The 13,914-nt window shown below is 38.9% G+C and overlaps 1 protein-coding gene across 25 annotated transcripts in view; it reads right to left on the bottom strand.

Moving 5' to 3' along the window:
- The window catches only part of APAF1 (apoptotic peptidase activating factor 1), a 145,617-nt gene that overhangs the window by 65,282 nt on the left and 66,421 nt on the right, over nucleotides 1-13,914 (bottom strand). For 23 of the 25 annotated variants that reach the window (XR_012005948.1, XR_012005953.1, XR_012005950.1 and 20 more), the window contains 4 exons: nucleotides 13,392-13,517; nucleotides 6,147-6,266; nucleotides 5,708-5,833; nucleotides 3,914-4,039 (listed from right to left, as the gene is read on the bottom strand). Coding sequence is in view for 9 of the 25 variants with exons in the window: in XM_072773240.1 (XP_072629341.1) it covers nucleotides 3,914-4,039; nucleotides 5,708-5,833; nucleotides 6,147-6,266; nucleotides 13,392-13,517 (498 nt within the window). In the remaining 16 variants the exon portion in view is untranslated. Of the gene's footprint in view, nucleotides 1-3,913; nucleotides 4,040-5,707; nucleotides 5,834-5,951; nucleotides 6,007-6,146; nucleotides 6,267-13,391; nucleotides 13,518-13,914 lie in introns of those variants that run through there. The other 2 variants (XM_072773242.1, XM_072773247.1) reach the window with 2 other exon arrangements.

Raw genomic sequence — 13,914 nt, 5'->3', positions numbered from 1 at the left:
ATGATCCTCTCAATAGATGCAGAGAAAGCATTTGACAAAATACAGCATCCATTCCTGATCAAAACTCTTCAGAGTGTAGGGATAGAGGGAACATTCCTCAACATCTTAAAAGCCATCTATGAAAAGCCCACAGCAAATATCATTCTCAATGGGGAAGCACTAGGAGCCTTTCCCCTAAGATCAGGAGCAAGACAGGGATGTCCACTCTCACCACTGCTGTTCAACATAGTACTGGAAGTCCTAGCCTCAGCAATCAGACAACAAAAAGACATTAAAGGCATGCAAATTGGCAAAGAAGAAGTCAAACTCTCCCTCTTCGCCGATGACATGATACTCTACATAGAAAACCCAAAAGTCTCCACCCCAAGATTGCTAGAACTCATACAGCAATTCGGTAGCGTGGCAGGATACAAAATCAATGCCCAGAAGTCAGTGGCATTTCTATACACTAACAATGAGACTGAAGAAAGAGAAATTAAGGAGTCAATCCCATTTACAATTGCACCCAAAAGCATAAGATACCTAGGAATAAACCTAACCAAAGATGTAAAGGATCTATACCCTCAAACCTATAGAACACTTCTGAAAGAAATTGAGGAAGACACAAAGAGATGGAAAAATATTCCATGCTCATGGATTGGCAGAATTAATATTGTGAAAATGTCAATGTTACCCAGGGCAATATACACGTTTAATGCAATCCCTATCAAAATACCATGGACTTTCTTCAGAGAGTTAGAACAAATTATTTTAAGATTTGTGTGGAATCAGAAAAGACCCCGAATAGCCAGGGGAATTTTAAAAAAGAAAACCATATCTGGGGCATCACAATGCCAGATTTCAGGTTGTACTACAAAGCTGTGGTCATCAAGACAGTGTGGTACTGGCACAAAAACAGACACACAGATCAGTGGAACAGAATAGAGAATCCAGAAGTGGACCCTGAACTTTATGGGCAACTAATATTCGATAAAGGAGGAAAGACTATCCATTGGAAGAAAGACAGCCTCTTCAATAAATGGTGCTGGGAAAATTGGACATCCACATGCAGAAGAATGAAACTAGACCACTCTCTTTCACCATACACAAAGATAAACTCAAAATGGATGAAAGATCTAAATGTGAGACAAGATTCCATCAAAATCCTAGAGAAGAACACAGGCAACACCCTTTTTGAACTCGGCCATAGTAACTTCTTGCAAGATACATCCACGAAGGCAAAAGAAACAAAAGCAAAAATGAACTATTGGGACTTCATCAAGATAAGAAGCTTTTGCACAGCAAAGGATACAGTCAACAAAACTAAAAGACAACCTACAGAATGGGAGAAGATATTTGCAAATGACATATCAGATAAAGGGCTAGTTTCCAAGATCTATAAAGAACTTATTAAACTCAACACCAAAAAAACAAACAATCCAATCATGAAATGGGCAAAAGACATGAACAGAAATCTCACAGAGGAAGACATAGACATGGCCAACATGCATATGAGAAAATGCTCTGCATCACTTGCCATCAGGGAAATACAAATCAAAACTACAATGAGATACCACCTCACACCAGTGAGAATGGGGAAAATTAACAAGGCAGGAAACAACAAATGTTGGAGAGGATGGGGAGAAAAGGGAACCCTCTTACACTGTTGGTGGGAATGTGAACTGGTGCAGCCACTCTGGAAAACTGTGTGGAGGTTCCTCAAACAGTTAAAAATATACCTGCCCTACGACCCAGCAATTGCACTGTTGGGGATTTACCCCAAAGATACAAATGCAATGAAACGCCGGGACACCTGCACCCCGATGTTTATAGCAGCAATGGCCACGATAGCCAAACTGTGGAAGGAGCCTCGGTGTACAACGAAAGATGAATGGATAAAGAAGATGTGGTTTATGTATACAATGGAATATTACTCAGCTATTAGAAATGACAAATACCCACCATTTGCTTCAACGTGGATGGAACTGGAGTGTATTATGCTGAGTGAAGTAAGTCAGTCGGAGAAGGACAAACATTATATGTTCTCATTCATTTGGGGAATATAAATAATAGTGAAAGGGAATATAAGGGAAGGGAGAAGAAATGAGTGGGAAATATCAGAAAGGGAGACAGAACGTAAAGACTGCTAACTCTGGGAAACGAACTAGGGGTGGTAGAAGGGGAGGAGGGCGGGGGTTGGGAGTGAATGGGTGACGGGCACTGGGTGTTATTCTGTATGTTAGTAAATTGAACACCAATAAAAAATAAATTAAAAAAAAAAAAAAGAGGTTGTTCAAACACCTAAAGTCATTCAAACATATTTTTAAAATATATATATAAATGAAAAAAAAAGATTTTAAACAATAAGTTTTATAGGGTTTTATGTATTTATATATATATAAGTATATACATATTTACATAATATATAAAAAGAAATACCCAATTACTTACAGATGCTAATGTTTCCATTTATTTCCAACAGTAATTAACATATGAGCAGTACTCTTATTTTTCAAATAAATGCCCAACAAAATAGGAAAAAAGAAATATAGAGGCATAAACAAGAAAGGAAAATAACTAAAACCATCATTTGTAAATGTTCCCTAGAAAATCTAAGAGAATCAAATGTAGAAACTCATTAGAAAGAATTCAAAAAAAGAAAAAAAATTCGGTAAGAGAGCTAGGTTACACACACACACACACACACACACACAGTTTTCCTACATTTTGAATAATCAAGTAGAAAAACAATTTTGTTTAATGTGCTTAAAAAAAATTTTTTTAATAACATGCATTTAAACAAAGAGAATTTGTTTCCTCAGGAGTTTTTTTTGTTTTTTTTTTTTTAAGATTTTATTTATTTATTCATGAGAGACACAGAGAGAGAGACAGGCAGAGGGAGAAGCAGGCTCCTTCTTCCTTTATTTATAATTCTGCCATTATAAATAAACAGGCAGAGGGAGAAGCAGGCTCCATGCAGGGAGCCCAATGTGGAACTCGATTCTGGGTCTCCAGGTTCAGGCCCTGGGCTGAAGGCAGCTCTAAACCACTGAGCCACCCGGGCTGCCCTCCTCAGGAGTTTTTGAAAAATGAAATATTCCTTCATAACTGGTAAAGGAGCATTCTCATCCAAAAATGAGAACTCAGAGCAAAATGAGTATTTCTAAAGCAGCCCTGCCACTTCAGTTGATGTGGCAGTTATTAGAAGAGTATAGAGAAAGTTGGTTACTTAGTCCTCAAGCAGAATTTTAATTGTCCTGGAAAGCCTATCTGATAATACCTCCATTCCTGCAAACTGCATACTCTCTCATGAATTTTAAATCTTCCTTTGTAAAAAAGGAAAAAAGAAAAAAGATGGTCCTCAAATATGCTGATTACCTAATACCACCTCACTCCCCAAACTTTTCCCATCAACTGTCCAATCCTTCTAATACAACCAGAGGTAGGCAGTCCCATGAGGACTGCAGTCCACTCTAAATGTGGACTATCTAACGGATATGATTTCATTAAGAGATATTTTCTTTCAGTGCTGAAAACAGCAGAATTTGCTGTTTATTCATTTATAATCTAGTTAACGATTTATACAATTATTTTTCTCAAATTCTGCCATTATAAACAACTTTTGGTTCAGGTCCAAGAATTCTGATGAATCATTCTCAAGCAAAGAACAAACAACCAATTGCAAATAACATGGGCATTTGCCTCCTCACACGCACAGACTAACTCAACACTTCAGTCTAACTAAAATGAATTTTCTGCAGAGGAGTGCAGCTGTGAACAAAACATGCTTAGGAAACAAAGCAAACAATGCTTCATTCAACCAGAACTCCAAGGCCTATGCTTCCCAGTCACATTAAGAAAGGTCTCCAATGTGGTAAAAAGCATTAGCCAAGGCTACAAAAGAACACTGCTTTCATGTCAGCAAACATCCTACCCTGATTTCTCCATTGTCATCTCCAGTCGCCAACAGGGTACTGTCCACAGAGAAGACAGAGCAGCGCACACAGCCCTTGTGGCCCCTCAATTCATGAAGAGGTGAAAGAAGTTCAAAACTCCAAATCTGGAAGGCAATTAGGATTGTTTAGGAAGAGTAAATACACTCAAAATAAGTACCTGCAAAACCTGCCCTGAGGGCTAGTTAGCCATAAATTATATGGAACTTCCAATCATATGGAAGTTCTAACATTCAAGAGTTCATAAATTTTCATTAGAGGCCCACGTTCTAACTTGGAACATTCTTTTTTTCTTTCTTTCCCTTTAATTACTCAAGTGAACTTCAGCTCAAGGACCCAAATCACAGCTTCTTTAACTTTAGACTTAACAAGAAAGAATAGCAAATCAGTTAAAAGCAGTCTGTAGAGTGAAGCCAACTTCAGTTTCAGTCCTGGCTCCCCTACACTGACAAGTTCCTTGTGGCCTAGGACAACCCACATAAGTTTCTCTAGCTTCAGTCTCTACACCTGTACAATGGGACAACAGTACCTGCGGTGTGAAGATTAAATGAGATAATAGTGAAATTCCTAGCACAGGGCTAATATATACAGCAAGTGTTCTTTAAAAGTTAGTTACTATACTATCCTACTGTCTTGGCAACCAAAGTGCTATTTTTTCCTTTCCAATACTCTCCCTTGTGGTTCTGTCATCACCATTTAACAAGAATTTACTGACATTTACCATGTTCCCAGCACCGTGAGCTAAGAACTAACGGTACAAAGATGAACTGGATTCAGTCCCTATCCTTGAAAACTTTATAGTTTAATCAGGAATACAGACTTATGAGCTGTTAAGTGAAGTTATATGATGTAAATGCCTAAGAAACATGAGTAATATGTAATGGAACACTGAAGGTAGAGCAGCTAACCCTGCCTGAGGGCCAGGAAACAGTTCACTGAAGAACTATATGAACTTCCAAGAATGAGTCATAATGCTTTGAGGTAAAAAAAAGGAGAAATTTGTGTCAAGCCAAAGTTAACCATGTGCACAGATGATAGAGGTAAAAGTAGCCTGGCACAGAGGGAACAATGTAGCAGAAAGAGATGGTCATGGGCAAAGGAGTCTGGCTTATAAACCATCAGGTCACAGAGGTATTTCAACTGGAGACTCAGTGGTAGGGTAGATAAACTAGAGGACGCGTAGACCAGTGGCAGGTCCACCAACAAAGGAGGAGAGCCTAATCCTATGGGTGGGGGCAAGGAGGAGAAGAATGAGCCAAGGAACACTGAGGAGTAATCAACAGAGCATGAAAGACAGGACAGAGTCCCACACAATGGCTTGTAGTTTGGAAAGACAGGTAGATAATAAGGTCATTAACAAAGATGGAGAAAAGAGAAGAGAATGGAATAGTCAAAGTCCCCAACCAGGCAGCATCATTTCACTGGAATGTGATTTCCAGAAGTATCAACTTACATCAATTACATTAACATTTACTATGGATGTGCAATTAAATGTAAATCCCTTTCAGTGCTTTATATTGCCTATAATATATAGTAGAAACTGCGCTTTGTTAGTTATAGACAAAAAGTCCTCAGTAAGGCAGAAATCAAAAGTCCTCAATGTTATTCATTTATCTATTTGACACAAACTAAATGCCAACAGGCATCCTCCAAAAAACTCACAAAATATGAGACAGACATGTAAACAGAAACTTATTATTATATACATCATCTGGACTCATAATACATAACTAATACCAAACTTTAATGCATCACATTTTAATTAATTGACCTACCTTCGCAGTCTTATCTGCAGATGTAGATGAAAACTTGGTAGCATCAGGAGAAATATCACAAGAAAGTACTGTATCCTGGTGACAGACAAAGTCTTTTTCTATTCTTCCAGTAATAATACTCCATATCTTCCAAAAAAAATTCAGAAGTTGACACTTTTAAGAATATTTTGTATTACTGAGCACAATTGTCTAGAATACATATCTATAAAACAAGAGTTTTATTTAGCACACTGGTTGTTCTGACCTCTTTAAGTGCCCTTTAGTACAGGTGCTCATAAATACACAGCAGATGTAGATGACTGCAGTAAACAGAAAACAGGCATGAGAAAATAGAAATTAAAAAATTTAAATAGTTACTTACCATTCACCTGCTTTCAGCTTTCAAAGTATAATCATTACAATATTATAATACTTAAAAAAAAACTATACTTCAAATTACCTTTACTGTTCCATCAAATGACCAGGAAAGCAGTTTTGAATTTTTCAGGAGCTTAAAGTCTTTCACAGTTTCCTGATGGGCTTGTAGGAAGACATATTCCTCTGACTGCCAATTCCATACCTGAATATCAAAGAAATAAGTCTGTTATAACCCTCTCCTCACAATATCCCATTGGAGGAATGGGGTAATATGTGTTCAACTGCCTAACATCCTTTGTTCTCATGGCATTTTAATAAAGCAAATTAGAGTACTGAGAAAGAATATGGTATTCCCATTTTACAGACAGAGAAGAGAAAAACTGGGATTAATTACCTTGCACAGGGGCAAAACAAAATATTTTTCCTCCTAAATAAAATTCATTTTCTTCAGTTGCTTGGAGAGCAGTTAATGATACCAGAAGACAGAGAAAAGCCACAATATGCTAGTGAGCTCACCATCTGATTAAATTTTCCAGAGAAAATTATCTCTATTACAAATTCAGTTTCCTAAGCCCCACAAGCTAGGCCAAGACTGAAGATTCTAGCTCCACTGAAGCTACTGAATCCTCCTGACCCTCCTGCTGGGGAAGGTCAGCTGACCAGAGCACTTCAAACCAAGTCACAGAATGTCTAAGTTTCAGAGATCTTAGCTATCCCCTAATGCAATCCTCAAACTGACATTATTTTTCACACAGAGCTCCAGGAAGAATTCCTCAGGCAAGGGAAGGAGAAGAAATTGAAATGATGGAGACAGTGCATTCAGAGTGGGCTTGAGGTATGGGCTGGAAGTATGACTCACAACCTGAGAAGGGCATTTCAAAGGGAATGAGTGCTTGAATTAAAGCACACAAACAGGAAAACAGGGAAAGACTATGGGGAGCGGTTTACAGTTCAATGTGGCTAAAATACAGGATAGCAAAAGAAACAAACAAACAAAAAAAGGCTAGGAAGATATTCAAAAAAACCAGCCCAGTGAGCCTGATGAAGCTGGATGTCTAAGCTGTGGGCAATCGGGCAGACTGCAACAGAATTTTCTGCTGTTGTTTTTTAACATCAGGAATAAAAAGATAAAGAAAAATCAGCAACTACCACAGGTAGGCACATTAGTGATATTCTGGGTCAAGTTTTTGCCTGGTGAAGGTTCAATAGTAGGCTTTTCCTATCTGGCTTAGACAAAACTGTAAAAGAAACAATACTTCTCTCCTCCCCTTTCTTTACTCCTTTATCCTCCCCACTCAGCAGCCACCCTCCCCACTGAGCCCTGGCTCTCAGATCTCTCTCTTCTGTCTCAAGTTATTGTTCACAGAAACAGGTTATTAGAAGCAGGGTATCTGTAGGAGAACAAGGGGACCCTAGAGAAGGAGTTGGAAGGAAGAGAAATTTTAAAGAGAATGAGAGGAATTTCAAGCACTTGAAGAACTCAAGGAGATACACTGGGGAAAGGGGAAGAAACAGGCCTTCTGGCTCCCCAAATTTTTTCAGAAAGGAAAGGCACTCTGTGTGACTACCCATAAAATACCCTGGACCACTTCCACTGGGAACTTTCTGGCTCACTCCTACTTTCTGGGCTTTACTAGAGAATCAGTGGCTACTATTAACAGCCCTTCCTGAATGACCAGCACTGCCATTCCCAGCTGTGTCAGATTCAGTTTCAACACTGATGTAGATTCTTACTGCTGCCCTCCACATGAAGAAGTCAGAACGCATTCCTCAATAGATATAACACAAAATTTGACAACTGCTAAGGGAAGATTAAGAATAGCCTTAGCTGTTTTTGCTGCAGAAGCTTTCTGATAAGGTAGTGATGACAGGAACACTTTTTTTTTTATTGGACTCAAACACACTGTACTAACAGATTACCTTAATATAACAGCTAAACTTTCACCAGCATTAGCCAAATGTATTAAGGTTGAGTTTGGGCATGTCTCTACCCTTAGATATAATTTTTGCAATGTATATACACTACAGAATTTTTTCTGTGGTATAAATAATAAAATTTAAATTTTAAAAATTCTGAAGAATCTTTTTATACCTGCAAGAGTCAACATATTCTCAAATACTGGCTCAGGTGAATATGGCTACTACTTGGGCTTTATTTATCTCAAGAGAAAGGATCAAAAATTACCAAAGGAAGACCTCATCAGTTTTCACAACACTAGGTACTATTAACAAGTGAGTTGATTTTTCAAATCTTGGCAAGAACTTTAATTCAGCTCAACAAAGATTTACTGCACTCCTACTACTAAATTCTAGGCAGGCACGCTGGGGATACAAAGCTGAATTAAAAAAAACTTTGAAAACGGCAACTATGTGACATGTATATGTAGATTTGTTAACAGATTTGTTAACTTAATCACTATAATTCACAATGTGCACCTATTATATCAAATCATCATGCATATCTAAAACATAATACATTTTTGTCATTTACACCTCAACAAAGCTGTGGGGGTAGGACAAACTTCCAAAGAATTATTTACTAAAAAAATAAAACAAAAACCCAACCAGTCAATTCTTGGGAATACCCACCAAGAGTTTTATTACATGAATGTGTATTCATTAAAATATTTTAAATGTAAGAAGTATTCTGAGTAGAACAGAAAAAGAAGATGAAACACCACTTAACTCCTATTTCTAAAAATAATCTAACTCCAATCCTAAAAATATTCCTAGAAATTATTTCTCCCCCTGGCTGAGAATATCTGATGTTCAAGTAGGTCATTAAACCTATGAATTTAGCTTCTAACAGAAAAACTGTACAGTATACAATGTCTCAGCAGAATTCCATCAGATGCAGTTTAGTTTTACCCATTTCAAAGCCATCTGGAGAGGAAGAAAGGTGAATATCACACAGAGTTTCATAGCTAATACACCAGTATCATGGTAGCCTACACCAAGTTTCTGCACTGAAAGCAAATTTCATTCCAAACATACAGAACTCACAAAGATATAACAAGATAGTTTTTGGGGGGGATCCCTGGGTGGCTCAGCGGTTTAGCACCTGCCTCCGGCCCAGGGCATGATCCTGGAGACCCGAGATCAAGTCCCACATCAGGCTCCCTGAATGGAGCCTGCTTCTCCCTCTGCCTATGTCTTTGCTTTTCTCTCGCGCTCTCTCTCTCTCTCTCTCTCTCTGTCTCATGAATAAATAAATAAAGTTAGACGAAAAAAAAGATCAAAATCCTAACTTGGAAAAAAAATAGTTTTTTTTAACTTTTATTTAAATAATCTCTGCCCCCCAATGTGGGGCTCAAACTCACAACCCCAAGATCAAGAGTCATCTAGGTGCCAAATAGTTTTTAACACTCTAAGTATTGGTCAAAATAGTTTTTAATACTATAAGTATTGCTACTACAGGAAATATATAATAAATAAAAGTAGAGTAAAAAAAAAAGTAGAGTAACTTCTTTTGAACATATGCATTTATTATCTCCTTCACTTCTAAAATTCTACAATGACAAATTGAATGGGAATGAAGACAACAACATGTTAGAGCCTGAAAAGCAGGACAATGGTAACTGACTTAACAGAACCAAGAAAACAGAATCCTAAAAGCATTAGAGAAAGACAAAAAAAAAACAAAATGGATAGTACAGAACTCACCAAATGCTCAGAAACTGCTGAGGTCTCTGAGGACATCAGAGGTGGGAATGAGGGTGGGGCGAGGATCAGAACTATGAGCAATTGTGGGAAGATGGCAAACCATGCAGGCGTAGTTTTTTTTTTTTTTTTTTTTTTTTTAATCTCCCTGAAGTCTCCATTAAAAGCAGACAAAGCAATTAAAATAGCAAAACCAAAAATGCAGGGACAACACCAACAAAACTATGTTCATTGATGAAGTATCCCCATAAACTGCAAGATGCGAGTAGGGACAAACTGAGGGCTGCAAGACTTGCATCCTAGCATCTAAATGGGAAGAAGCAGAGAACATGGAGAGTCTGACAGAACTAAAAACAAGAGAATTCCAAAAAAGCCAAGTGACATTCACTTGAACGTGCAGTGGACCAACGGCAGAGCAGCAATAGACACTGCATGCAAGGTGACTATATATACTATAGTCTGGAAGGGCTAGACCAGCCTGGGAACTCTCAAAGAATAACTTGTTTTTGTTTGTTTGCACAAAATGCCCATTTAATCACTTTGAAACCTCTAACATTATTCAGTGTCTGTTAAATAGAACCAACAATGCTGGGTCTGTTTAAATTACAAGAAAAAAAATCACTGGGTACCAACACAGTGATTATAATCAGCCAGGCTGGCCACAAGGGTGAGGGGATGGGAGAGGAGAAGACACCCCTGGGCAGGTGGTGGGGTGCCAGGAAGGGCCAGGGGAGAGAAAGAAAAGAGGGCTCCCAGATGGGAGAGGACTGTCCTAATGGGAGGGGTGCAAAAGGAGCATGAGAAGACGGAGACTTAAGGGAGCAGAACAGGTCAGTGCACAGTGCTGGAAGGGGCTCAGTGCCACCGCCTGCATTTGGAGAACCCTATAGTAATGCGGAGAAACTGCCGGGAATAGAATCCAAATTGAGTAAAACAGGATGAGGGCAGCAAAGGAAAGAGAAGGTCTAAATAAAAATAAAGGAAGGAACAGAGCAAAGCAATCTCATAAGAACAAAGATGTATTTTTTTAATAAATTTATTTTTTATTGGTGTTCAATTTACCAACATACAGAATAACACCCAGTGTTCATCCCGTCAAGTGCCCCCCCCCAGTGCCCGTCACCCATTCACCCCCACCCCCCGCCCTCCTCCCCTTCCACCACCCCTAGTTCGTTTCCCAGAGTTAGGAGTCTCTATGTTCTGTCTCCCTTTCTGATATTTCCCACACATTTCTTCTCCCTTCCCTTCTATTCCCTTTCACTATTATTTATATTCCCCAAATGAATTGAGACCATATAATGTTTGTCCTTCTCCGATTGACTTACTTCACTCAGCATAATATCCTCCAGTTCCATCCACGTTGAAGCAAATGGTGGGTATTTGTCGTTTCTAATGGCTGAGTAATATTCCATTGTATACATAAACCACATCTTCTTTACCCATTCATCTTTCGATGGACACCGAGGCTCCTTCCACAGTTGGGCTATTGTGGACATTGCTGCTATAGACATTGGGGTGCAGGTGTCCCGGCGTTTCATTGCATCTGTATCTTTGGGGTAAATCCCCAACAGTGCAATTGCTGGGTCGTAGGGCAGGTCTATTTTTAACTCTTTGAGGAACCTCCACACAGTTTTCCAGAGTGGCTGCACCAGTTCACATTCCCACCAACAGTGTAAGAGGGTTCCCTTTTCTCTGCATCCTCTCCAACATTTGTGGTTTCCTACCTTGTTAATTTTCCCCATTCTCACTGGGGTGAGGTGGTATCTCATTGTGGTTTTGATTTGTATTTCCCTGATGGCAAGAGATGCAGAGCATTTTCTCATGTGCATGTTGGCCATGTCTATGTCTTCCTCTGCGAGATTTCTTCATGTCTTTTGCCCATTTCATGATTGGATTGTTTGTTTCTTTGGTGTTGAGTTTAATAAGTTCTTTATAGATCTTGGAAACTAGCCCTTTATCTGATACGTCATTTGCAAATATCTTCTCCCATTCTGTAGGTTATCTTTTAGTTTAGTTGACTGTATCCTTTGCTGTGCAAAAGCTTCTTATCTTGATGAAGTCCCAATAGTTCATTTTTGCTTTTGTTTCTTTTGCCTTCGTGGATGTATCTTGCAAGAAGTTACTGTGGCTGAGTTCAAAAAGGGTGTTGCCTGTGTTCTCCTCTAGGATTTTGATGGAATCTTGTCTCACATTTAGATCTTCCATCCATTTTGAGTTTATCTTTGTGTATGGTGCAAGAGAGTGGTCTAGTTTCATTCTTCTGCATGTGGATGTCCAATTTTCCCAGCACCATTTATTGAAGAGACTGACTTTCTTCCAGTGGATAGTCTTTCCTCCTTTATCGAATATTAGTTGCCCATAAAGTTCAGGGTCCACTTCTGGGTTCTCTATTCTGTTCCATTGATCTATGTGTCTGTTTTTGTGCCAGTACCACACTGTCTTGATGACCACAGCTTTGTAGTGCAACCTGAAATCTGGCATTGTGATGCCCCAGATATGGTTTTCTTTTTTAAAATTCCCCTGGCTATTCGGGGTCTTTTCTGATTCCACACAAATCTTAAAATAATTTGTTCTCTCTGAAGAAAGTCCATGGTATTTTGAGAGGGATTGCATTAAACGTGTAAATTGCCCTGGGTAACATTGACATTTTCACAATATTAATTCTGCCAATCCATGAGCATGGAATATTTTTCCATATCTTTGTGTCTTCCTCAATTTCTTTCAGAAGTGTTCTATAGTTTTTAGGGTATAGTTCCTTTACCTCTTTGGAAGAACAAAGATGTATTTTTAATGCTTCATGAAAACAACAGAGGGAGGAGTTGGAGAGCTACAAAGTTAGAAATGTTGGCCTCCTCCACTCTTTCAAAGAGTTCAGAAAAACTAATTTTGTATAAAAAAGGAAAGAACCATCATTGAATACAAAGTTACTATGAGAAAAAAAAGAGAATACAGTGCAGAAAATGCTCCTCCAGACAATGAGAGCAAACCAGACTCTAAATTAAAAGGCACCAGCACAACTGAGGACAGAATTATAGTTTTGAGAACAAGGGGATCAAGTGAATGAAGGTTTACACGCTAAACAAGGAGATCCTACACCTACCCCAGTTCTCTTTCCCACTTAGTTCTAAGAACCTGTCAGCCAGATTCATAACCTCCAGGCAGAAAGACCAGAAGATTCCTCTCGAGGAATCTGACAAGACCAGGACAAAAGACCTAAAGATACTGACAACAAAGATTCCCCATCCAGATCATTTTTCAGAAAAGGTCTCAGGCAACACATAAGAGCTTTCAACTAGCCTTTTAGTGTATTCTGGTAGCTAATGATCACCACATAGCTGAGGAAAACCTTTAAAACAAGAGGCCAGGGGCGCTTGGGTGGCTTAATCCGTTGAGGGTCTGCCTTTGGCTCAGGTCATGATCTCAGGGTACTGCTCAGTGGGAGCCTGCTTCTCCCTCTCCCTCTGCCCCTCCTCCCCACTCATGGTCTCAGAAAAATATGAAACATGAATGGGTTTCATCTAATTCTATGTGCATAATCTGAATGTATGGCCAAAGTAATATGATCTTAAAGAAATGTTTAAAATGCACACCAGATTTGAGCCACAACTAAAGTGTTCCTTTGCTAGAGTCAGTATTATATATGCTGGAACTTAATCCTTCCCCTCACCTGAATTGAAGAATCATCAGAGCTTGAAATAAGAGTCTTCCCATCATCTGTGAACTGGATGTGCCGCACAGTTTTCTTGTGCCCAATCCTGGATTGGAAGATTCTGTTGTTTAGGAGTTCTAAAATCTTCAAAATAGAAAACCACAGATATTAGTGTCAAGAAATTCAGCTACACCCGGGAATTACCCAAAGACATTTAATTAAAATTAAACTACAGAGGGCAGCCCTGATGGCTCAGCAGTTTAGCGTCGCCTTCAGCCCAGGGTGTGATCCTGGGGTCCCGGGATCGAATCCCACGTCAGGCTCCCTGCATGGAGCCTGCTTCTCCCTCTGCCTGTGTCTCTGCCTCTCTCTTTCTCTCTCTCTCTCTGTGTCTCTCGTGAATAAAGAAGTTTTTAAAAACTCTTTAACAAAAAAAATTTTTTTAATTTAAAAAATTTTTAAAAATTTAAGCTACAGAAAGGAATAAAATTTCCATCTCACAGTGCTTTCATTTTAATTAAAGACATACAAATGAGTGGTA

This window comes from Canis lupus, chromosome 13, assembly GCF_048164855.1.
Source record: "Canis lupus baileyi chromosome 13, mCanLup2.hap1, whole genome shotgun sequence".
NCBI lineage: Eukaryota > Metazoa > Chordata > Mammalia > Carnivora > Canidae > Canis > Canis lupus.
This window is presented reverse-complemented; position numbering and strand designations above follow the sequence as displayed.